Source organism: Pholcus phalangioides, unplaced genomic scaffold (genome assembly GCF_987345545.1).
Source record: "Pholcus phalangioides strain wild (caught in Gottingen) unplaced genomic scaffold, Ppha-v1.0 ptg000010l_1, whole genome shotgun sequence".
In the NCBI taxonomy this organism is placed as follows: Eukaryota; Metazoa; Arthropoda; class Arachnida; order Araneae; family Pholcidae; genus Pholcus; species Pholcus phalangioides.
In genome coordinates, this window is record NW_028301603.1 from 21723759 (window position 1) to 21750223 (window position 26465).

Below are 26465 nucleotides of genomic sequence, written 5' to 3' on the forward strand. Positions count from 1 at the left end.
CTTTCAATTTCACCCATTTATGGTGTTTTGTAATGTCTGTGAACTGTGTGTTGCAAGGAGGAGAATTCTATAAACAAAAAATATATACCACTGAAGAGCTGTTTCATTCCCATCCAACTGCCTTCCATACAACCCACAGGTGGACCGACCCCCCCCCCCCCCCCATTTGGACATTTGAATTGCCCCCATACAAGGCAACAAAAAAAAAGCAAGAGGATAAACCAACCTGATTTCTGTGTGCATGTACCCCCACTAATTTAACGCTTCAAATTTAAACGAAATCTCTGTTGAAAAACCAGACATTTTTCCAAAGTTGAGGTCTTCATAATGTGTGCTGCAGAGGAATGTGTACGAGGTGCATGTAAGATTAAATAGTAGCAACATGCACACAGTCCATGCGGAATTTCTAATAAATTGATACATGCTGAATGTGTGTTCTGAGTATATGTGTGGGTTCCTAACATATTTATTTTGTCAGAATTGCAACTTAATGCTTGCTGAATTCGGGATTGCTTTTAAAGTGTGGGGGTGCAACAACTCCCTATAGTGGCTCCGGATGGTGTTTGCATATCTGTGTTCCTGTGATTTTGGATTTTTATTGTATACCTGAATTGACCTTTTAGTTTGTCAATATTTTTCTGAATCATTTTCCCTGTATATGTAGACAGTATTACTGTGTGTAAAGAAAAAGTGGCATTTTTAAGCAATATTCCATGAAGTATGTCCATTTAAAAAAACAAGCATCAGGCTTTGGCCATTTGGCCAATTAATTTCTCCTTTTCCCCAAGTTTGAGGCTAATAAAACAGTTTCCTGATTAAAATTTTTATGAATATGTTGAAACTGACTTTCATGTTTTCAACTGTTTTTAAATCAACAAAAATAATAGAAATAATTACTATTAGTTTTAAAAAATTGAAATAATTAGACCAAAACATGGTCACGATGGCACATGGATTCGTAACCAGATGACTGGTTAATCAGCAACCAGGAGATATAAAATATATGAATATTTCATATATTTTATTTTAAAAAATACATAATTTGAAACAAATGATAAACTTATATTTATGAAACAGGATAGAAAGGTCTCTCTGGTTGAAGATTGCCATGCCTAATTGATCGTTCGACCCATTTCTCTGTGACTATATGAAATCTTCCTGTTTCTCTTGATCTTGATAATTGTTTTATCTCATCCAAACGACTGAGGTGGCTAAAAAAGAAACAACAACAAAAAAAAATTATGAATGTATAAATCATTTATAAGCTTTTGTTTTTATACAGGGTGAATGCCATTCAATTAATTCTCAAAATTTCAGAAAAGATATATGCATCAGATTTTTACTTGATTGGGACCCAGGATTTTGTCGACTGGGTTCCAGGCAATAGCCTGACTCCACTAATAACATCTCAGAACGTTATTTAAAAATTTATTCCAGAAATTATTGAAAACCAGAACCAAATACTTTTCCACAAATTTAAAATATGCTAATGAGAATACAGCATGAACCTACCGAGAATATACAACAACATGTGTAACATCAGCATCTATAGTCGATCTAACATCAGCACCATACAGCAAAAGCTTTGCCTTAATCACTGTCAAGGGAGAGTCTACTTCTGTATCAATATCTACGAGACATTCTTTGTTGTCGACATACACACTGAAAGTTGGACATAAATTCAACTTAACATAATACAAATGAATTTACTGTTTATTTTTCACAAGATTTCAAGGCAGTTAAATTGTGTCATGATAACAGAAACTGAAGTTTTTATGGTACTGGAGAGAGAGATCTTTAAATGGTTGGGAAACATTATCAGAAAAGATAAGATCGACCTTTTAACACCCTGTGTTAAAAGTTCGATTTCACTCTAATATAAAGCAGTCATACCTTTTTTTATAGCGCCCAAGTGGTGTGGTGGTAAGATGCACGTCTACCACCATGAAGGTTGCTGTCATGGTCCCAGGTTCAAACCCAACAGAATGTAGATAAGATATTTTCCCTAATGAACTTGAGACGACCACCGATCAACTCATCTCATTAATGGCAGTAAATTGCAATATAGCGATATGGCCAGAGTTGGTGTAGTAGTTTTAGAACATATCAAATTCAGTACTAATTGCTTTTTATGGGAATAAAAAGTTCTCTGTACTTGCCACATGGTCCACAGGCATGTTGTCCCATTTGAAAGAGGACAACACCTTTTCAAACAAAAATTCAAAAATATAATGAATGGTGTGATCAGGGATGTGATGGGAGTTTCTCCCATTACAAGGACAAGCGCGGTACCAAGGTTACGTCTTTAAAAATGTTTGAAAAAATTAAAACTGATTCTACTCATTTAAATATGCACAAAAAAAAAAATCTGGCAGAATTAATGCGCTTCACTCAAAAAAAAGTAAATAATATTTTGAACACCAATGGAGACCAAGAATGAATTTAAATAAACCTGCAACCCTGTACCGTTAGTCACATCATTCAAATAACACATGATCAAATACAATGAATGAATGAGCACCAGGACTTGTACACCTAACAGTCTGAGTGCATATCTAGTGTTGTGTCTGATTTTTGTTTCAGTGCTGCCATCTATATTTAAAATTATGAGTGAAATGTGATGATTGAATATTTGTACCGTTGTAGGCCTGTTGCTCTCTGTGGGGAGTGGCAAGACTTTTTAACATGGAAATTGGCTCACATTCATGCCTTGAAGTTTGGCTGAAATCGGTTTTCTGTTGTTCCCAACCACCATCATGGGAAGTACAGCATAGACAAAGAGAAAATGAAAGGAGAAACAATGCTTTTTTATAGATATAGCCATTAATTTTTTTTTGTGGCTTTACTTCTGCTAATTATTTTTTGTGTGTTTCTGGGTGAAACAAATGTAAATTTTTTCATAATCTTTTGAGGGTGACACCTTGGGACCTTTTCCTTGTTGGAGAAAAAAAGGCTGAAATGGAAAAATAGGAACAGTTTCATAATATTTCTTCTATTCAGGATGAGCACCCATTTTAATATCAGAGTAACTAGAAACAAAAACATACCAGCAAATGCGGAACAAGCCATATGGAGAACACGATGAAAAGTATCTGAATTCCAAGTCAGCTATTTCTTTGTGAGACAGTTTTTTCTGGTCATCTATCTGGATAATAAAATCAAAAGTAAATATTCAAGTTACAGTACATGTGATTAATCGGTTATTATGCTTAATCACCAATTGTCTCAGTAAGGTAGACAAATTTATCACTTTTACCTGTGATTATGTATAACACCCAAGTGTTGGTAAATTTGGTAAATGCTAAAGAATTATCACTTTTACCTGTAATTACACATAATACCCAAAATTTACCTGATAAATACTTGAAATATGTCTTTTACATGTGATTATGCATAATACTATAATGTAGTTGGTGAATTTGAGAAACACGAAAAAATTCCCAAATGAGTATGTTTGATAAATATAGTGGACCATGATATAACTATCACCTCCACGTAATGAATAATAATAAATAATTAAATCATGATTACATGATTAAAAAATTAGTTAAGTCAAAGAATTTGCTAAATGGGATATGATCGTAAAATTAGTTATATATGAGATTATATCAGGGTATGATTATGAAATTTGTTAAAGGCCAGGATTACACTATAAAAGTTTGATAAAAGGCCTTTTACAAAAATTGAAAAAACAACCAATAAGCCTGTTATGCTTATCAGTTACATTTGCTCAAATGCAACTGATACGCTTATTGGCAGCATTCTTCAAATTTTATAAAAGAATTTTTTAAAACTTTAAAGTGTTAAAAACTCAGCCAAAGAGGAGTTGATTATATGAAGGTCCCATTTCAGAACTCGTCAAATAGAAGTTATCTCCAGGGATGTGCAGCAAAAATTGTTAAATCAGAGTTCATTATACCTGGTTCATACTCTGGCTCACAAGTGAAGTCTTTTAAATCAGGGCCTCAATCAGATGCTTGGTCAGCCAGAGAAGCATTCATTTTGGTGCCTCTTGTAATATTACTCTATGCTCGAAGAAAACCTGCATAAAACACCGGATGACTGGACTAGTGCATGACCAGATTATAGAGTCTGCTATATCTATCAAATTTACCAATGACTAGGGCCGTCTTAAGAGCACCATGGGCCAAGTCGTTTTTCTGAGGCCCTCTCCTACCTGGTATAAATTCTAGAAAACTTTTACTTGATCCACATTTTTGGCAGGCCCCCAGGGCGTGCCTGAGTGAGCCCATGCGTTAAGACGGTACTGACAATGACAGGTGGGTATTATTCATAATCGCTAATAAAAGTGATCAATTTAATGAAATTTATCAAAACTTACTAAAATGGTTGGTGATTAAGCATAGATTTTGTACATCTACCGTAACATACATTTAACCAAACAGGTTGAGATCTAAATATATGCATATTTTATTATCCAGAACTTTGATTCTTTAACCTAGATGAATCAATTATTTTGAATAATCTTGATAAGCATTAAGTCGCTTATGTTCTTCAATTACATTCAAGTATTTCCTTTTTTTCACATATGTATATAGTTTACTAGAATGAAATTTTTGGAGTGTCCAAATGTTATTTGATCACTTACATCATTCATATTTCCAAATATCTTGCGTAAGGATTCGGTCGTTACATCTTCTGTATAGCTATCACCAAATTCATCAAAATGTTCTCTCAACCTCTCTAAAGTTTTCGGTGCAGCATGGATCATGTCATCTGGAGTCCTGCAGAAATGATAATTTAATCAAAAATCCTATACAGTAGAGGAGCCTTGAAAAAGTTCTGGTGTAGGGGTTCCTTCAAAACCCCCGGCCTAGCAATCAAGACTCCTTAAAACTGAAATTACTGGCATTTGTTGGGAGAATCATCAAGAACACATGTTCTTCACGAAAACACTGTACTGTTTACTTTAAACAATATATGCACAACCCATGGCCTGCAGGTCAAATGTGGCCCTCAGAGTAATCTGATGTGTCCCACGACTCCAAACCTAATTTTGTAAAAATGAACTTAAGCGGTGCATAAACAGATCACTTAAGTGACCTGCTGTGCAGTTCCACATCACTAGAGTGACCCGTAGTACACTCCCAGATCACCTAAATGGTCAATAGTAAATTTACAATTCACTTGTGTAATGTGTGGTTCAGTTCCAGAGCAATTAACTGACCCACAGCGCATTTTCATGTCACTAATATAACCTTTGGCAATGTTCCGGATCATTTAAATTGCCCGCAAAATATTTATAAATCACTTTAGTGACTCGTAGCACAGTTCCAGATCACTTAATTGACCCACTACATATTTAAGGATCATTTGAATGTCGCAAGCAACAGTTCTAGAGCACTTATTCAGCCACAACACATTTCCAGATCACTCAAGCATAGGTGGAGATAGACTTGCAAGTTTGGGGGCCATGGCCGTTATTGCTGGGGGGGGGCATGATAATGGTGATTTAAATTCAAATATATACATACGCATTAGATCAGTAGACTCCATCTTTGATGCTGCCCCCTCCATATCTCCACCCATGCATTCAAGTGACCTGCTATACAGTTACAGATCAATTAAGAGTGCTTTCTGTGACACTCATAACATTTACAGATCACTAGGATGACCCGTGGCACATTCACAGATCATTTTGATGGCCCATGGCACATTTACAGATCACACAAGTGGACTGTGCCACATTGACAGATTTCTTAAGTAACATGCTGTGGTTTCAGGTCACTTAATTAAGTGGCGTGGGACGTTTTCAAACCAATGAAGTGGCACACTCTCCTAAAGGTTGAGTTGCTTTAAACAAATACCCCACACACTGAAATACCTGCTTTTTTTGCAAATGTGCAGTGTTTGAAAGCATTCTTGACAATTTTGCCTACTTCCTCAATTACAAGCAATAATAGTAAATAACTAAAGAAAACGTTAAAAAAAAAAGAAGAGAAATTATAAAGTTTTTCACCAACATTTAAGCATGGAATTCTCACCAAGGAATCAGCTCTTGCTTTTCAATGCATGCTTTCAGCCAACTATCTTTGACAATATCATAAAGATTGGTATTCATCAAATTGTTTACTCTCAGGTTGACTTTATCAGCTAGAATACAAAACGTTGTTGGACCTACAATGAATTCAGAACAGAAAAAGAACTGAATGCATCTAACATTAATTTGAGAAAGAAATTCCACAATTTACTGCAAATGAAAACATGTTGATTTTTGATGCTAGACTCACAACTACATCTCACACATTCATAAACAGCTTTGCATTAAAAAAAAAAAAATTTGCAAGACAGGTAGGTAAAAATTCTATGATGCATTTTAAAAGTGAATAAAAAATCAACCAATTGACATAAAAAAAGTGTGGTTTGCACTAAAATACACTGCTGGCCACCGTAAATGCAACACCCTGAAGGAAGCATGCAAATAATATGAAATTTACAACATGCATTAGCGGAGGTGAGATATGCAAATGATTAGAATTTCAGCGCAGACACACATCACGCGCGCCTGTGGCGCCACTTCAAAGCGCTATTTAAGGCTTGGAGATTTCGACGATTTGAAGTACGGCAATTGTGTTTTTCTTGTGGTTTTTTCAAAAAAAACGATCAATTATGCCTCGTAGAAAACAGCGATCATCTTTTGATCAAGTATCCGAGTTCGACAGAGGAAGGATAGTGGCCTACCGAGATTGTGGATTATCTTTCAGGGAAATCGGTAGTCGTGTTGGACGAAACCAAACAACTGTAATGCGGATATGTGATCGTTGGATGCAGGAGGGTACGACGGACCGACGTGTTCGATCGCATCCACCTCAGTACACCACTTCACGTGATGACAGGCGTATTGTGCGTATGGCAGTGACGGATCGCTCAGCCACATCACGAACCATAGCACAGCACATTCAGTCTGTACCGCATCATCCAGTGTCTGCGCGTACCATTCAACGCCGTTTACAGCAGAGTGGTCTGTCCGCAAGACGTCCATTGCTTCGTCTACCCTTGACGCAGAACCACAGACGTCTCCGCCGCCAATGGTGCGATGAAAGAAGGATGTGGACGGCACAATGGAATGAAATTGTCTTTACTGACGAGTCACGCTTCTGTCTGCAACACCACGATGGTCGGAATCGAGTCTGGAGACACCGTGGAGAGAGGATGCTGAACAGCTGCGTTATGCACCGCCACACTGGTCCTGCACCGGGTATAATGGTATGGGGCGGTATTGGATATCACTCTCGCACTCCTCTAGTACGCATTGCCGGTACTTTAAAAAGCCAGCGCTACATCTCCGAGGTGTTGGAGCCAGCTGTCCTTCCTTACCTTCAGGGCTTGCCCACAGCCATATTTCAACAGGATAATGCGCGACCACACGTGGCACGCATTGTCCAAAGGTTCTTCGTCAATCGCCAGATTGAATTGCTTCCCTGGTCAGCTCTCTCTCCGGATCTTTCACCGATAGAAAACATGTGGCCCATGGTTGCTCAACGATTGACCCAGATTACATCCCCAGCTGCCACACCAGATCAGCTTTGGCAACGCTTGGAAGCTGCTTGGTCTGCTGTACCCCAAGAACACATCCAAAGTCTCTTTGAATCAATGCCAAGGCGTGTGGCAGCGGTGATCTCCAACAATGGCGGCTACTCTGGCTACTGATTTTGGCAGGAACCACACTTCACAGAAGTCTATAAATTTAATCATTTGATGCTTGGTCAACATGTTATCTACAAAATAAATATTGTTGCGATATCTCTTGTCTTTCTTGGTGTTGCAATTTGGGTGGCCAGCAGTGTACTTATCATGGGGTAGTAGAGATTTTTTTTGATAAATTAAAAAAGTTCAAAGTTTCACTCACAGATGGGGCTTATATTACAAAAACTTTTTGCGGCACATAAAATGCAACACAAACAGTGCATGAAACGAAGTTTATTACAATTTGTGTTACATTAAAATGACCACATTTCAATATATGAGCACCCTTTGTAGCTTGGGCTACAGCTACAAAACCTAGCGTTCATAGCTACAATCGAAAATCAACAACACGATCAACTTTGCAATTGCTATTTTGAATTTGCAAAGGTTGTGTGAAAATATTCCTAAATAACAATGTTGGGTTTTAAAAATTCAAAAGCCAGTCTGTGCTGTCTTAACGACTGGGTCAATTAGTCTTGAGAACAGTGCCAGGAATCAAACAGGATTCTCAAATTATTGAAAGCTTTTACCAATTACGAAACTGTGAAACATAACAGGATTGCTTTAGAATAAAGTGAATTTGTTTGACCCATCTCAGAAGCCCATATGACCCAAGTTTGTGATGTGACCCATATGTTAAGCACCTTTTATCTAAACAATCTCAACCCGTGAATCTATCTGCTAACATCGATTACAGGAAAAGTCTTGATCGCTTCTGTGTGAATCTCATCTTCAGTTCCTCAGTGCTGGGTGCATATAAGGCATGAACTTTGTCTTTTGCATTTTCTTCGCAAGGAATTGAGGTTTAAATCTGGAGACAGAGGTGGCTATTACCGGGATCTATCTTGTTCACTTGATCAGCCAAAAAATTCTTGATTAAGTGAATCACGTACAATGTTTCCTTCATGTGGAGGAGCAGCTGTCTTGCTGTCAAAAGTTTGATTGGAAATGGGTAATTTGTGGAATTACAAAAATCAGAGACATTTCCAAATATTTGTTACAATAAATGCTGCAAATAAAAAAGCAAACACGTTTTATACAACACAAATTTTAACAAAACATTGATTATGAAAATATTATCATGCACTGTTGCATTACATTTGAGTAATGCTTACAGTTGCCGCTGTGGTGGTAGAGTGGTTATAGTGACGGACTCGCGATGCGAGGATCCGGGTTCGAACCCCACAGTGGTGGTCGGCTGAAGTTTTTTTTCTGTGGTTCCCAACTTCAAGGCGCAAATGCGAGCCGATCTCCCCGTTAAAAAGTCTCGCCACAGAGAGCAACAGTCCTACAACAATAAATCATCCAACCATAACACTTCACTCATAGTTAGAAAAAAAAACTGGTGGCAGATGGCAGCACTACACATAACAAGCATTACAGAGAAACAACAAAACTTCACGTCAGGTTTCACTACACGCACACGCACATTCCCGCATGTACCGATTCGTTCGGGGTTCCGCGGGGGGGGGTGCATGTGTGGTGTAGCAGTAGTAGGTAGGGCCTCCAAAAAATGGCTCGGGGATCCATGATGTTCTTAAGTCAGCCACCTCGTTGGGCAATTTGCCTGTTGTGGCGTTGTATTTGTATTTGTAATAGTGATACAACGACTTCTGTGAATAAAAATTCAAACTATTTTTTTTTGATTCATCATAAAAAATTCTATGCCATGATGAGTATTTTATTGCAAACAGTTTTTTTTTAGTCCATCAGTTTATTTTTTATGAATTTTAAAATGTGTACTGGAATTTTTGTCCACCCTCTTTTTATACACTGCTAGTTCCATTTGTGCATATTATATCACAATGAACGCCCTTCTGTTGCAGTTAGAAAAAATACAATACAAACCTGGATTCTGAGTACACTTCCCACCATTTTCAGAGACTTTTCTTTCCAGGAACTGCTTATTATCAGCTGAAGTTGAAATCACGCAAATCTCTTTTTCTTCAAACAACTCTGATTTCTGAAATGTAAAAATAAATACAAACTTTAAATAAATTATAACTTTGTCATAACATCTTAATTTCCAAAGTTCTTTCACTCAAAAAGTAAATCTGGAACTAAATTATGCAATTATCAGCTACATATTTACTCAATTTTGAATTAACTAGAAAGATTAAAAATTTCCAAGGCCAAAACAAAAAATATTCAGTAATAAAAAAATACAGAAGAAAAAATTATTACTTTTTCTACATCGTCTAGATTTGTAGGTCTGAACTGAGGAGCAATAGTGATGATGCTTTCAGGACGTGCTTTTCTTGGCTTCTTTGGAGATGGTTCTTCATTTTGTGGGAGTTCATAGTGGTTTGCAAGGCGTCCCTTTGATTGCTGTTAAAAACATCATCCAAAAATTTCTGTTTCAATAGAATCACTAGATTTCAAACAATCTTCATACATTTAATCGATTAAAAATTATACAATTTATAGTATACAATTTGATAAGTTCTAAAATCTATACAAACCTGCCTAAGAGTTATCAAATCTTGTGTTGTCATACTTTCATGCCATGATTTATCATATCTTATTTTCTGAACTCTAGGAAATCTGAGAGTACAATGCGTAGCAAACTTATCACTTTTGACGATTTCAGCAGCTCTAACCTAAAAAATAAAGTTAAATTGTTAGACAGCACAGTTTTCCCCCACAGGTTTACATAATAGGGTGGGTCGAAAAAAATTAATTTTTCATTTTCAAATCGCTATAGTGCGGAAAAGTCTCCTTTAACGAGGAGAAAAAACAACATAAAAATTTTAAAATAGGTTGATATCTTCTGTTCGCGCACCACACTCAAAGTTTATGGATATTGCCAAAATCAAACATTTTTCTTGAATTTTTTAATAGTTAAAATTCTGCGATTGACACGCAAATGTTTGTTATGCTTATTTTATGGTTCAATAAAATAAATTAAAACATTAATATTCCAATGTTTATTGGTCGTGCAACGTGTTCAAAAAACGAATTAATCCAAAGTTACACTCAGACAATCAAGAGACATGCCTAAACAGTTACCTAGGCTTCAACTAAAGTATGTGGCACGAATCCAGAGATAACTACATCAGATCTACGCTATTATCAAAATCAGTCATGCCTGATTTCTCCCAAAGGTCAGGCTTCAAACGTGTACACTTGGAAAAAAAGCATTAGAAAAACTTAACTGTAAACCACTGAATCCTAGTCAATTTTGGTGACTAGTTTTAAAATATAATGTAAATTACACAGACACACATCTACTTTTGATGGTTGATTGGGTAGGATGTGTGTGTGGAACTCAACGTGCAGCTACCTCCTTGTGATGAATTCTTGGTCGTTTTGTTCTGACAAAATGGGCGAAAAGCTTCACAATGAAACTTGCAAATATTTGGATAATTCCTGTTTTTTTAACACGTTGCGAGACCAATAAACATTGAAATATTAATTATGTTTTAATTAATTTTACTTTATTGAACCATAAAATAAGTATAACAAACATTTGCATGTCGATCGTAGAATTTTAACTAATATTGAAAAATTCAAGAAATATGTTTGATTTCATCAATATCCATAAACTTTGAGTATGATGCGCGAATGGAAGATATCAACCTATTTTACAATTTTTTATGTCATTTTTCTTCTCATTAAAGGAGGCAACTTTTCCCCACTATAGTGATTTGAAAACAAAAAATTCATTTTTTTCGACCCACCCTATTACACCATCCTTGAAATTTGTTGCTAAAACCATGGTTATGGGTTATTTCTGTTCTTCATTAAAAAATACCCCTCTTTTAAAAACTATCCCTTAAAATTTTGAGGAGTGAAATTACTCTTTAAAATTATTTTTTCAGATAAAACTGGTTGAGCCTGCATGATAATTTTCAAAAAATATCCGTAAAACTAGAAATCTTTATGTGAACATAACTGAATGATGAAGAATACTCAAAATCATGATTCTTACTGTCATGGGGCACTAAACAACAAGAAATTAGTTCCCTTACTTGCACAATTTGGGACATTGAAGGCTCCAACCACACATCAGGTCTTTCTTTTCCGATTATCAAATATGATGGTGGTTTTTTAGAATCATAAACTTGCCAATGTGGAGTCAACTTTTCCAGTAATTCTTCAAGTTCCTTGTCAGAGTATCCAGACCCAACTTTGGTGACAGACAAAAAAGACTTTGGCTTTTGACCTGAAACAATGGATACGATTGAGATATTTTTTACATAAATTTTATAACATCATATATAAATAAATGCTCAAAGAATTATATACAATTTGTGACAATTTTAAAAACATATTGAATGGCCTCACACTTACACTAAATAAACACAACTGAAAAAATTATAAAAGGACTCAATGAAATAGTTAACTAAAACTATGACAAAATTTAGATTAATAAAAAAATTGAACATAAAAGACAAAACAGAGCAGAAACCCAAATCCTAACCACTAAAAGTGATACATCACTTGAAAACCAATGAAACCTGTTGATGGTTTGATGACTATAAATGACAAGAATAATAATTCTCAGAATAGTAACTAACATACACCAGTTTTTAATGATCTATTATATACCTGACACTGATGGTGGTTCTGCTACAGCAAGAAGGAAATGTGAAATTATTCCTGAACGTCGTCCCTCACCAAAGTATCCACCAACTATTAGCAAATCTAGCTCGTCCATTAGATCATCAATATAATCCGGCTTCACTTTCAACCAACCACCACCTTTCCTGGCATTGGGACAGTATTTAGAGTCAGAAGCTTTGACCACGACACCTTCTTCATGATTATCTATGGCTTCATTCAAGGCATTTGCCACATCTTCACTGCAACAGCAAGTTAAAAACAAGAATCAACTGGTTTCAAAATCTTCAATTATAACTTCATTGTCCATGTACAGGGATCTGTTTCCAAATGTATGTGGTAGGAGAAAAGTCTATAACACATTTTAAAAATTAATTTAAAATTTACCAACTGACATAAAATAGTGCAGTTTGCACACAAAAAAAATCCATACTATTTTATGTCATATAAATCTTATATCCACTTACCAAGATTTTTTTTTATTGATAAATTTAAAAAAAAAAAAGAGTTCAACAGAAATTTTACTCCCAGATGGCACTGCATCACAAAATTTTGACATTACACATGAAATGTAACACAAACAGCGCATAATATAAAACTACTGCATTTTCATATGAGCACCCTTTGTTGCCTGGACTTCATCTAAACAATACTGAATTTACCAACAGTACAGCACCAACTTACATTGGTTGTAGTATAGTCTTGATCATTTCCGAATGTCTTCAGTTCCTCGTAGTTGACCAGCAAGAAAACTCTGACAATATAAATACGTTAGGGCCATACATACATACACAGGAATGTGTACAGGGTGCATGCATGAATGAGCAGTTCCTCTGTGTTGGTTATTCGTAAGGTGCAACCTTTGTGTTTCTCATACCTCTACAAGGAATTGGTAGGGGCAGGGGGTAATCTGGAGATCAAGATAATAGGAGTTATTCCTGTCTAAGCTACCAGTGAATTTGAAATTAAGTGAATCTTGAAAACATTTTCTCCAATGTGGAGGAGTGCTGTCTTGCTGCAGAGAGATTTTTTGTTGAAAATGGGAATTCGTGGAATGGCAAATAATAATTTTTGCTATGGTAGACTCATCAAAAAAGAATCAAGTTATATACAGTGCACATCATAATAAGCATTAATCATGCGGAGTTGGTGTCACATTTTAGGTTCTACAAGAAGTTTTTCATGATACAGCACCATCTGTGAGTGAAATTTTGAACTTTTTTTTTCAATTTAACAAAAACAACTTGACACCTTGACTATGTTACATCAAACTTTATTTTTTTATGTCAAATGAATGACTTTGTATTATATTTTAAAATATGTCATGGACTTTTGGCCCACACTATATTTTCACAATCCTGTTGAAATAATAACCTATTAAAACGGATAGATTTTTAAAAAAAAATTTATAAGCTAGTTTGCATGAACTTGTCAAAAAGATGTGTGCACAAAAATTCAAATAATTTTCTTAGTTTTACAAATTCAAGATTCACAAGGTTTCAATTTGATCTAAAAGCAGAACCAAATCTCAATTGTAACATGAATATACCTTAAACACATTATTAGAAAAATACACAAAAAAGAACATTTAAAATTAAGTTTCTAAAAGAGATGGAAATTAAATTTTGTTTTGAACTAAAATAGAATCATATTAATATTTGCACGTAGGCCAACATTACAGTGGAATGGAATTAAATGCCATCAAGTTTCACAGAAACAATAAGTAAATAAAGTAATCAATAAGACAATTACTTAGAAGAGCCCTCTTTCTGGTGAGTGTAATGGATTTTACTTGTGATTTCAGTAAACACACTTTTGATGTGTGCAACTCGCTCTATTAGTGGTATGTTACTCAACACTTCTCCATTCTTTAATAGCACGTCAAAAACACAGAAACATGGTTGGTAATCTCCATCTGGCTCCAAGGCTTGAACATCAGCATTTTCTCCTTTGTACACTGCAATGAAAGCAAAATCAACAGTATGGCCCATTCAACAAACAGGTGCAATTCTTTCTTGAGGCAAAATATAATTAGTTAAAATCATGAGAAAACAATTTTTTTTGTTTTAAATGGGATATCAATGAGAATAAGTATAGAATTTTTTTAGAATATTCAAATGCAAGCAAAAATTTTTTTATGCAGATGACAAAAAACACAATGACAATTTAATAGTAATGTCACACACATTACACTATAAAAGATAGAATAGGAAATACTGAACAGGGATCCGGATCACAAGCTCTTCATTATGAAGAATAATTTAATCCTTTTAAATAATCCAAGGCAGAAAGAAAACAAAAAGCCAATTAGATTAATCAGATTGGATTTTTACTTTGAAATATAGTTAAGATAAATATGAGTATTTAACCTTACTAACCAATGCAATTAAGCTTGTTGCTGTATATCACAATTTCCCCATCTAGAATGCAATCTATAATATTGGGCTTGAAACTTGATGCTATGTGCGGGGTAAGTTTCCCTTCTAATGGAGTTGCCCCATATACATGAGTAACCTCGTGAGCACTAATACCAAAGCAAAACAAAAAACAACACATTATTAAAACCCCATTCAGGTAAAGTCAGTTTCTTATATTTCAGAAATACATTAATACCCTGACTTATGTCTCTTTAACACTATGTAAACCCACATTTTTACATTGTCTAGTCCTAAAAATGATTTTGCCTCAATTAGATGCATTTTAAACAAAGCTTGAAGGCTTTACACATAGTGTTCTTAGAGAGAAATGTTTTTCAGAGGGAAAAAAAAGTTGCAACAAAAGTAGAAAAGGACGTAGAAAAGAATAAAGACAACTGCAAATTTACCTCCTGAGGAGGGTGTGGGCATTACTATTAGAATAGTTTACCTCAACCTACATTGTCAGTCTTGGAAGGAATTACATAAGTTCGGTATCAATGCATAATAAAATTTAAATTGTTTAGACAAAATGAAAGAGATCTCTCTCAATGTTTTGAAAAATTTGTGAGTACTTTTGTCTGGGAATAAGAAAATATGTACCCATTTGGGTAAAAGGAACTGTGCTGGTTTCTTCAGGATTCTTATACATACAACCAGCGTTATCTGAAAAAAATAATTTTGAACAGCAATTTCACCCCCTCCTAAATTTCAAGAGGAATAGTTTTGTATAAAAGAGGTTTTTTAATGAAATAACCAAGAAATAACTCTATTTTAAAAAAACCCCTAAAATTCAAAGGAGTATTTTCACTCCGCAATGAAATTTGGAAGATTAAAATTGAATTTGGATTTGCGAATTGAATTTCTAGATGTGTATTGGTGAATGCTGCATAACAACCTTATTCTAAGGTTGGCTATACAGTGAATACCAAAAGTAAAAAAATCGGATACAACTCTTTCTCTCTATATATATACATATACAAAGGTGATGAAGATCATATAACATATTCTATCATTTTCATCACCTCATTTTTTCTGTGTCTTTCAAATAAAGTTCACTTAAATGAATGTGAAGATGGATTTGGGATAGAAGATTTTTTTGAACAAGTAACTTTCAAGAACAAACTAATGCCTAGTCAATCAATGTACACATCATTGACTGTCTACAAAGCAACCCATGTACTTAAGAAAAGAGTAAAACTTACTTCCTAGAAAAATATTTGTACTGGTTTCCTTGCTTGTGTAGCTGCAGTCTTTCTCCATCATATTTTGTTTCAATTACAAAAGGTTTATTTTTCAGCAGCTTCTCGATCTAAAAATTGAGAAAAATATTTTCCGAAACATTATTTTTGCTCTTATCCAAAGTACTGTATATGATATTGCCCGATGGTGACAATGGAACTGATATGTGAAAGCCAGACTATATCACAGCATGGTTGACTAAGATTAGCTGATTTACTGTGATTATCAAAATTTTATGTACCAAGACAGTCATTCAATTAACTGACGATTGCTAGATTTTATATGATGGATGGTATACAGTATCACCTTATAATCTATATATATATATATATATATATATATAATTTATTTTCTGTGTGTTGGTGTTCTTTATACAAATCTACAATTTTAGATCGATCATCGCCAAATTTTGCATATATACCAATTGGGACCCAACTTGAATGATACGGCACTTTAAAAGTTTGTCAGAGTAGGGCAAAAACTGTCAGGAACAATGGTTTTTGGGCCTCAACAATAACTTTCCGTTTACTTTGGTTATCGTGGTTCCCTAGAATGCATTTCAGACATGTATATGCCTTTACAATGGTTTGTCACTTCTTTAACGCTGCCAGTGTATGTATAATAGTTTATGACTTTATAATGGTTTGCCACTTTTTCAATCTTTCCAGAGTAATGAGAGTTTTTTGAATAGATGCCATCATCATCACTTTGAGGGTAAGGCACAGGATGATCCGCATAGAAATCAGTGTTAAAATTGCTGATTTTACTGTAGAAATACGCCCAAAGCAGAATGTTTTGCATTGTTCTGCAACAATCCCTCAGCTGACTGAAAATGTTCTGCTGTAAAAATTCCCATAATATCGTTTTTCTACATTTTTCTTAAAATTCTTCCAGATTGTTCTGCAGCAGCACTAATTGTTCTGAGACGTACGACGCATATCTCTGCATATTCTGCTTTGGGGGAAATACGGAAATTTAGTGGGGTTTTCCGCCACATCAATAATTTAAAAAATTGTATTGAATTCTCGATTTTTGAAATACTAAGTTTGCTTAGTGATACAAAGTCCAGTAAATTAAATATGAAGTAATTAGTAGACCTTTTTTTGAGTTGGATATCCAGGAAATGACATTGATTTCAACTTTTTATTTACATCTTCTCAAGCTCAAAAATGAAGATGTCCCCATATTGTCTTTTAATATTCAACTGCATAAATTCATATAATTTAGGTTGTTTTAAAATTAATTATGCACCCGTAAAGTACATCGAAGAAATTCCACAGCTTAACATTTTTGGAAGCTGAAATAGGCAGATGGATAACTGGAAGTTCGGGGGGGGGGGGGATCCAAATACCTCGCATCCCTTAAAAAAGGGGGAAAATATTCATTTGTATGTTTCTTTAAATTTAGATTTGTTTATTTCTTGAGTTGCACAGGAAGTTGCCATATTGGTTAACTTGGATACGGTTTGTATGTTCCTCAAAGAAAGAGGGAGATATCACGTCATCCAAAAAGCTTCACTGAAGAAAACCTGGGCAGTGCCGGGTATTATAGCTAGAGTCATATTTATAATTTTAATCACCTGTTGCCATATTGTGTTTATATTTTATTTATTTGTTGCACGATTTCAGATTGCGGATGTACCATGATGATTATATCAATTTGTTTTTTGTTGCCTTCGTCTGAGATGACTATGTTCCCTTAGTTTTAACAACATTTCTAGATACACTCATCCTTCAGAAACACTTTGATATCTCTTTAAGATGTGAAGTGGGTGTGTCCAGTCCTTCAATAGTCAATGTATATGATACCATTCCTCCATGCTAGAAGCATGAATGTGCAATGTCCTTGGGGGGAAAAACCATAGGAAATGACATTTGAATGCTTACTCTACTCACACATGTCACTCTGTAAAAGTAATTTTTCTAAAATGTTTTATAACATGTGTTTCAATAAGGATACACATTCACATTTCAGACAAAATATAGATAGCAAAATAATGTATCCAACCAGCTGATAAAAAAAAAAGTGAAAATATGCACATGTATGCTTCTAGCATAACGAGGATGATATGGTGTATCTCTTACTTTACTGCATATCTTTTGTTGAAACTTTCATACGTTTCTCAAAACCGACAAAATTAAAAAAAAAAATTATTATGACTGAAACAAAAAAATGAATTCTTTCGAATGAATTTGTGACCGTTTTACCTGATTTGGAAGAGCCTGCTCTCCCAACATAGGACGGAATGGAGTGAACAGAGAAATACCTATCTCATGAAGTCGAACGTTTGGATCTCTCAGCTGAACACACACCTGTATCAAAAGGGAGAAAAACAAGATAAGTGGCGTGGAATTCTAAGCTTTTTTACATTTCTAATCTCTTTATACGCAAGTTGATTCAGGAAGAAGATCAGGACAGCTATATATTCAATGCATGTGGAAACAGTTATGGTAAATGTTATGCATCAAATAGCCAAATTTGATGTATAACAGCATAGGAGCAAAACAGCATAGAAAGAGGGATAGAAAAGTTATCTCTGATTGAAATCTGATATATACAGTTGAATCCTGTTATAATGCCAAAGATTTAATGCGGTAACACTACCTAGCGCCAGAAATTTTCTTGGAAGAAATCTTCTGCATGTAAAGATCACACAGATTCAACTGTGATTCAATATTATATCAAACTTGTTGTAGTGCATTAAATAAAGGTATGTATGTATGTATGTATAAGTTATGGTGAATGTGATAAATCTGATGATTATGCATATCTAACAACCATTTTGGTAAGTTTGATAAATTTTGCAAATATTATTACACTTACCAGTGATTATGCACAATCCCTAGCTTGCACTCGCAAATATGATAAACATTCAATGAATTAAAATGTTTCAGACATTTTGCTCAAACTTTAGTCTCGGATCATGAATTTGATTGATGATGTTGATTATGTTTGAAAGCTAACGTTACAAGACTGATAATAATTTATACGTAGTTATCCTTATAACACTTATTTTCATTTAAACTAACTTTCATGGCAAAATATGTGTATCACACCCATCACTTACGGGAGATACTCATAAGTGATTGAATTTAAGTGATATTTCAGCATGATTTCTTTCATATTTATCATAATTGCCAACTTCTTTCAGGAATGAATCATAATCACCGGTAAAAGAGATAAATGCAGGAAAATTTATCAAACTTACAGGGATGATAAGTGATTATGATAACCACTGATTTATGGCATTTAACATAACACATATATTTATATACACACAGGGTGTTTGAAGAATCACCCAATTTAAAATGCATATATTACGAAAAATATTGAACATAGACACTTCAGATTAATTTCATATTACAAGGCTAATCATAAATTTTTTTTACTAACAAAATTAAAGGTGCTCAATATGTCCACCTTGGGATGCACGGCATATGTCTATACGGTAGTCAAATTCGTCCTAAATTTTGCGAGCATGTTTTCATCCACTGCAAGTGAATTTCTGTGGACTACATGCAAAACTCTGTCGGATGCGCTCTACATTTTCGTCTGACATGCGGGGATGGCCAGGGGATTTTCCTTTACACAGACAACCCATGTCTCAGAATTGTTTATACCATCGCCTAATGCGTTGAGCCAGTAGGAAGTTCAACACCAGGGTATTCTCGACGAAAAGCATGGTGAACAGTTGTTATGGACTCACACTTCGCGAAGCTTAGAACACAAAACGATTTCTGTTGTGCAGTCGTCATCTTGACAAACACTGAGGTGGCGGCAGAAGGAAGAGCATTAGCGCTACCTGTCGGCAACTGCATGAAACTCGAGATTTCCTTCTTTCTACCTATACATTATTTGATCAAAACTGATTAAAAGTTAAATAGTTATGACTTTTTTAAATCGGATGATTCTTTCTGAAACACCCTGTATATACAGCCGAATCCCACTATAACGAACTCCAAGAGACTGGGGAAAATCACTTCGTAGTAACAAAATTTCATTATAAAGGAATTCCAGATTATATTATTTCGTTTATACGTAAACTTATTTGGGAGATTACAAAAGTTTTCGTCAAAATGGGAATTGACTGTATATATATATGATAAGAATTTCATTATAGGCGAAACATGGGCCAACGGTAGCTTAAATTAATTTTTCTAATTGTTGAGGTGTAGGGCAGTGGTTCTCAACCTAGGGCCATATGGCCCGATGGGATATTCTAGGGGGGCCATGGGAGAAAATCAGAAGAAAGGTGATCCACGACAGGTAGTGAAGGGTGTCATAGAGAGCTGTGAAGAGAAAAGCTTTAAAAGTGAAACATAGTTGAAAAATATTACTAATTTTAGAATTCATCAGATCCGTCCATAGAACCAGGGGCATCTTAACCCTTGGGTCTATGTGGGCATGACCCGGGTCTTCATGTCTATAATGGAGAGAGGGGAACTGCACTATATGGGATCTGGTACTATGATTTTCATATGTAAGCTAAGTATGGAGGGTCGCCAAAGCAACGGTTGATGTAATGGGAGGGTCGATTTATTGTGCATATTCGTTGAATCATCCTGTATTTTACACAGACCGTTTTTTATAATACCATTTGACTCCTGGGAGAGATAATCCACCATTTGAATCTGTGCCTAGCCAGGATTCCAGAGATTGATCTGATTTATTAAAATTTTATTCATAATAAAAAAATATGAAAATGTTCAAAAAATTTGAAATCCTGTACTTTTTTTGCAATTTCTGTCTTTGTATAAGAGGATTCATACATTAATTTCTTTCAAAATATCTTTTTTCATCCACTTCTCACGCATTATCCGTTTTGTTGACATTGCAAAGAAGAAAGTGGACAAATAGCAGTTTGCCACAGTACAGTTTGATCAACTCTCAACTCAGAAATGACCTTATTAATAAGCTAATGCATCATGCCATTTCTCAACCCACCAGTTCATCCAATTATACTGCACAAAGAGTAAATTACGCTGTCAACACATCTTAATTTCATGGTCACCCCTGCCAACAATCAAACCTCTTTTCTTAACATAAGTTTTCAAAACACCTGCATGTTGGTGATGTTAAATCAGTGAACTCTCTACCTCCCCCTTCCTCTATTTCATTTAAAGAGACATAGAACGCCCCAATTGAAGTTTACTTTTGATTACAAAGAACTCGGAGGCGTTTGGAAAAATAAAATAACTGAAAAAAAATTACGGAAGAAAAAAAAGTTTATAAAATATAGAGAAGGTATAAATGACACTTTGTAAAATAGAGCAAATTTTAACATTAGCTCTATGGCATGCTGTTTGGGACAGAGAGGAGCAATTCTTAAAAAAGAGCATGTTTGGAAATTGGAGGTTTGTAAAATTTATCGTCGACTGCAGTTTCATTTCTTTATTTGTAAGATAGAAAGAACGTTAATGAATTGATGTGACTAAAGAGAGAATATTACAGGATTAATCTATTATAACTTTTCCCTATAAAATTTGTAACATAATTCAGATTTCGATTTGAGACATTTCTATCAATCAGTTTTCCTTCCTATTCATTATATATCTCACACAGCTGTTCCAATGGTACCCTTGACAACCAGCGCCATTTATCAACCTGATGTGACCACAATTGTATAACTGCTTTTTTACAAGTGTGATTTCAAGCTACCCAGACCTTGTTTTTCAGATCAATCTACTACTACTAAACCACACACATGTACCTCGTCCATATTTCTCTGCGGAACTTCTAACGAACCGATACATATTGGAATCTGCGTGTCCATGCTGTGAACCTAATGTGAAGCTTGTTTCTGTGTAATGCTTGTTATAGTGCTGCCATCTATCACATATTTTTCAAACTATGAGTGAAGTGTAATGCTTGAAGATTTTATCGTTGTAGGCCTGTTGCTCTCTGCAGTAACTTTTTAATGAGGAGATTGGCTTGCATTCGCACCTCAAAGTTGGAAACCACAGAAAACCATCTTCAGCCGACCATCACTGCGGCAATGGTGAAGATCAACCTACTTCAGTTTGTTATCTGATTATAACTCTGATCTAATGAATCATATCAAAATATTAAAGTCTGCCATGAAAATCGGAATTTTTTCCTCCCCATAAAAACTAATGAAGATTGTATTATTTGCAAGCATATGCATATATTGATGATATATATAAACAGATATACCTTTTCTAAACTGTTGGTAACATTGTATACATCTTTGGCATCAATGTGATATGCACTCAGTACGGAATTCTCACTAATGCCCATCTTCATGTCTTTCAGGATCATTCGAATCAGCCATTTTTGTTCGAGAGCAGTGGTATTCAGAACAAGGTGTCTAAGGGTCGTTTTTACTTCATCTGTCAGTTACAATGATTCCAATTAATCAAAAAAGAAACACATTTCTATTAATATTGAATGGAAATTTTACGTCAATTATGTATAGCAAAAACATCATGCTTGACTACTAAGAAATTCTGCTGGCACATTAATATTTCACTAATTCATCAATCCCTGGTGTATATCACGATTTCAGTGACAGACCTAAATTTAGAAAGATGATGTTGTTTTCTTGGAATGTAATGCATAAAGAAAGAAAATTTTCTGGATGTTAAGCTGATACAATCCTTTGGAGGAAAAAAAATGGTCTCCTTCAAAAATCAAACGCAGCATGCAAGAGGACCGAGGTTTGATTCCACGGAGGAGACACAGCCAACTTTTCTTTGAAAAGGTTTGTATCGGCATAACAACCAGAAAAATCTCTTTCCCAAATCTTAGTTTGTTTAATTGAGGAAACTGGACTTCTCAATCAAAAAGTCAGGACACGAAAAATACAGGAAAGTCACATGAAATATGTCTTATAGGTACTCTAGTTATAACTGATATGCAATATTTTTTTTACCTTTCTTTTTATTGGCGGTGCTTGTAGATATCTTGTCCAGCATTTCATTAACATCACGAATCTTCAAATTACTTGTGCCAGAACAGCGTTTCTTCAGGATATAATAGGCAACACCCGCAAAATCTCCAGCATCCTAAACCATATAAAAGAGTCTTTATATCAATGTAGTTTTGTTCTTTATGCATACACACGCATTCACTGAAAAGCCAGAAAAACTGGTACAGACAAGGTATGCAAATAAGTGAGAAATGTAGCTAATCGAAGTAATTTGATGTGGTCAGCAGTGCCTATATGAGACAACAGGTAGCTAGGAAAACTGTTAGATCAGTTTCTGCTGCTACAATGATGGCTTATCATGATTAAAATGACTTTGAACATGACTTAGTAGTACTTGCTCGTGAGATTGGTCACAGCATTTCCAAAGTAAAGATGAAATTTGGATTTCATGCACGACCATCGCAAGAGTGTACTGTGAATATAAGGAATCCAGTGGACTGCCCTGTAAGAATTATGATGTGAATTGCCACCAGGATACTTTCACACATTAGCGAAGTCCATGCCAGGTCATGTTGCAGAGGTTCTGTGTGCTCAAGGGGGACCTGCATGATATTACATAGGTGTATCAGTTTTCATTGCACTTCAGTGTACTTGAAAATACAATGAAACCCCTCTATTGTGGACAATGGCCGGACAAAAAAAATTTGACCATAAAGGAGGGATGACTAAAAAAGCAGTTCTTATTAGAACAGAAGAGTTTGAAATAAAATGTAATTATTATTTGGCCGTAGAAGAGGGATGGCGGCATCTGTGGGATGACCATTAATCAGGGTTTCACTGTACTTAAATGATATATAAAAAAAATTTCAAGTAATTTAAGTTGCATTTACATAAGTATTGAAATCTACGATAAAAACCATATACTTACAGCTTTTGCTGTTTTTGGTGACCTGTAGTTCATGAGCTTCTGTGCGTCTGGGCTATTCTTGTCTAAACACAGCATACTGACGAACAATTTACCAAGGGTATGCTGAAAAATTGTTTCATACGTAAAGTAAAATACGAAGGAATGTAAAAATAAAATCCTAAATATAAATGATCATAAAAAAATGTCTTTAATAAGATGTGTTTCGAGTAATGAAAAGTGGTAAATAAATTCCAAAAAGAAAAGAAATACCTCCTTGATTCCATAAGCACTTCTTTCTCTCTCACATTGAGGCAACAGGAGGCGCAGCGCAGCATAAAATGAATCATTCTGCAACGTCAAATCATTCATATCAGTTCATATTTGAAAAGGAAATGTAAGTTATACAGTCAAACTCTGTCATAATGACATAGAAGATTTTGTGAAATTTTGTTATCGTTACCAAGGTTGATGTTAGCAGACATGTCAATATCAGCTCGAAACTTGTCAGTAGTGATGAATGTTCAGTTTTGCTAAGGGCAGAAGGGGGTTGGTAACCCCCAGGACACCATAATCATAGTACAATGAAAAATAATCATTCAAAAATTTAATTTTTTTTTAAATTTTAATTGAAAGTTCATTAAACACAGCACCTCATTGGCACTGGAACCTAAAAGGCTCACGCCACATGAGCCCCCTCCCTCCCGAAGCAACTTTCTGAGGTCACTGCATCCCTTAATAATTCATGCATATTCAATGCAATCCCAACCTGCATACACCCTTGTGGGCTGTATATACAGATGTCTAACATCAGATTTATCTATTGTCTCTCAGGTTGTACCTTTAATATTTCCCTTTATTTAAACAGTGCGCGTATTTTATTTATACCCCTAACGATTTTTTATTTAAACAAGGGTCCCGGCTTTATTTAAACAATGCCCTGGTTTTATTTAAACCCTGATTGATTTATTATTTAAACAAGGGTCCGGCTTTATTTAAACCCTGATCAATTTATTTTCATCCACAGTTTTATTTTGTAAACAGGAAGGGCTGTTGTTTATTTGAAAGCGTATGGATACCTTATGTTGTGTTTTAATTATTATATTTAGTAATAATTATATGCTTGTTGGTTTCCGTTGTTTTTTATGCTGGCGATTCTTTTTTTCGGCGCCCGTAATGTGTCTGACGGCCTTGGCGACTTTTGATCGGGTCGTCGGACATGTTTGGCGCCGAAAATCGCCAAGCTGCACCTTATACCGAAGCTGTGCCAAATGTTAATTTTTTGTACCGTCCGCGTATGCACAAGAACCCGATTACAATGCGGGGAAATAGCATCACATGCCAGTAAAACGGCATACCCGCATTTTCGCTTTCCGTGTCACGACATTAACACACTGAAATGAAAGACACACTCACGGTTTTTCCTTGGCCGTGAAGCTTCGAGTGGAAATCTCTCCAACGCTCTATGAAGCTACACAGAGGCACGGTCTTGTCTTTTCCCTTCTTGGAGGCAATTTTCTCGCAAACACGGCACAGATCCAAGAAAGGCACGTGCTCGGCTACTGTGGACATTACAACTGCAACATTTCCTTCAATTCCAATACAAATTAACGTCCTTCCGTGGGCTTAGGGAGGGAGGAATCAGGAAAATTCAAGATTTTGTTGACAACACGATCTGAACGACTTTGACACCTTGTGATGAGAGTTGCCAGATCTTTGAAAAATTTCCAGCTAAAATCATCCTCGAAAAAGCCAGGAAGCTGCTCCAGATTTATCGTTTGTAGTGCCATCTAGGAACCAACACGCAAACTATATTTCTGGTCTGCTGTCTACTCTCAAAATTAAAGGCGACTCAAGCGGTGATAATAAATTTCAGATCAAGAAGCAGAAATTTTCATCCACTACAGTTCCCTATGAGTAGGGTTACAAGTTCAAAAACTGAGAAGGGAGGACGGATGTGCGCGAACTATTGATGACATCGCTTTCCCCGACATTCACAATAGATGGCGCTACATTTCTCTCAAATAAAAAAACCCCATAACCACAATAATTTTTCTCAATTAAAACAGAAAGCGGAATCGAAAACTGGGAAAAGGGGGGGACACCTGCGTGTGTACCCTTGGTAACGTCACTTTTTCCAATTTTTACAACAGATGGCGCCACTATTCTGATGAATAAAACCTGCCACAGCAATAATTTTTCCCAACTGAAACAGAGCCACAAACAAAAACAGAAAAAATTTGGTAATTTCAACTGTCGACCTCTATTGGTCAATGGGAAAAAACCACAAAAACACTGATATCAATAAAGAGATAACGGGGTATAATCGAACTCCGTTATAACGCCCCCCATCCGTCCCAAAAAATTTTGGCGGTGTAACGAGCTTGGCGTTATATCGGATCATGGTGAGAATAAAATATAAATTCACACGTTTACAATGAACTACTGTATCTCAGTGTCTTATCAGTGTTAGTTCATAAAGAAAATAATCTATTTTATACACAATCAATTTTAAGATGGGAAAATTCTAAAATTTTAAAAACTGTATATTTCTTGATATAAAACTTGAGAGATACATCATACACCTCTGAATTTATTTTAATTCTGCATAAGTTTAGTGACGCATTTTATAAGTACAAAAACAAAATATACAAAGGAAAACAATGGTGGCATTTTAAGGTTCGTATATATATATTAGTTTGATAATCACAAATTTCACGTTTCTCAGATATTGAAAGAACGTCTT

The 26465-nt window shown here is 35.3% G+C and overlaps 1 protein-coding gene across 1 annotated transcript; it reads right to left on the reverse strand.

Annotated features, from left to right (window-relative positions):
* Positions 1-1000: 1000 nt before the first annotated feature.
* DNAlig4 (DNA ligase 4) lies at positions 1001-25422 on the reverse strand. The gene is made up of 19 exons (XM_089237897.1): positions 25136-25422; positions 23993-24070; positions 23744-23845; positions 22819-22951; positions 22101-22276; positions 18134-18238; positions 15890-15996; positions 14649-14794; positions 14023-14227; positions 12259-12512; positions 11679-11872; positions 10170-10307; positions 9892-10035; positions 9556-9670; positions 6006-6138; positions 4610-4745; positions 3048-3145; positions 1513-1662; positions 1001-1211 (listed from the first exon to the last, which is right to left on the reverse strand). The coding sequence occupies exons 1-19, from the start codon at positions 25289-25291 to the stop codon at positions 1067-1069; spliced, it is 2715 nt and encodes a 904-aa protein (XP_089094023.1). The 5' UTR covers positions 25292-25422; the 3' UTR covers positions 1001-1066.
* Positions 25423-26465: the final 1043 nt, after the last annotated feature.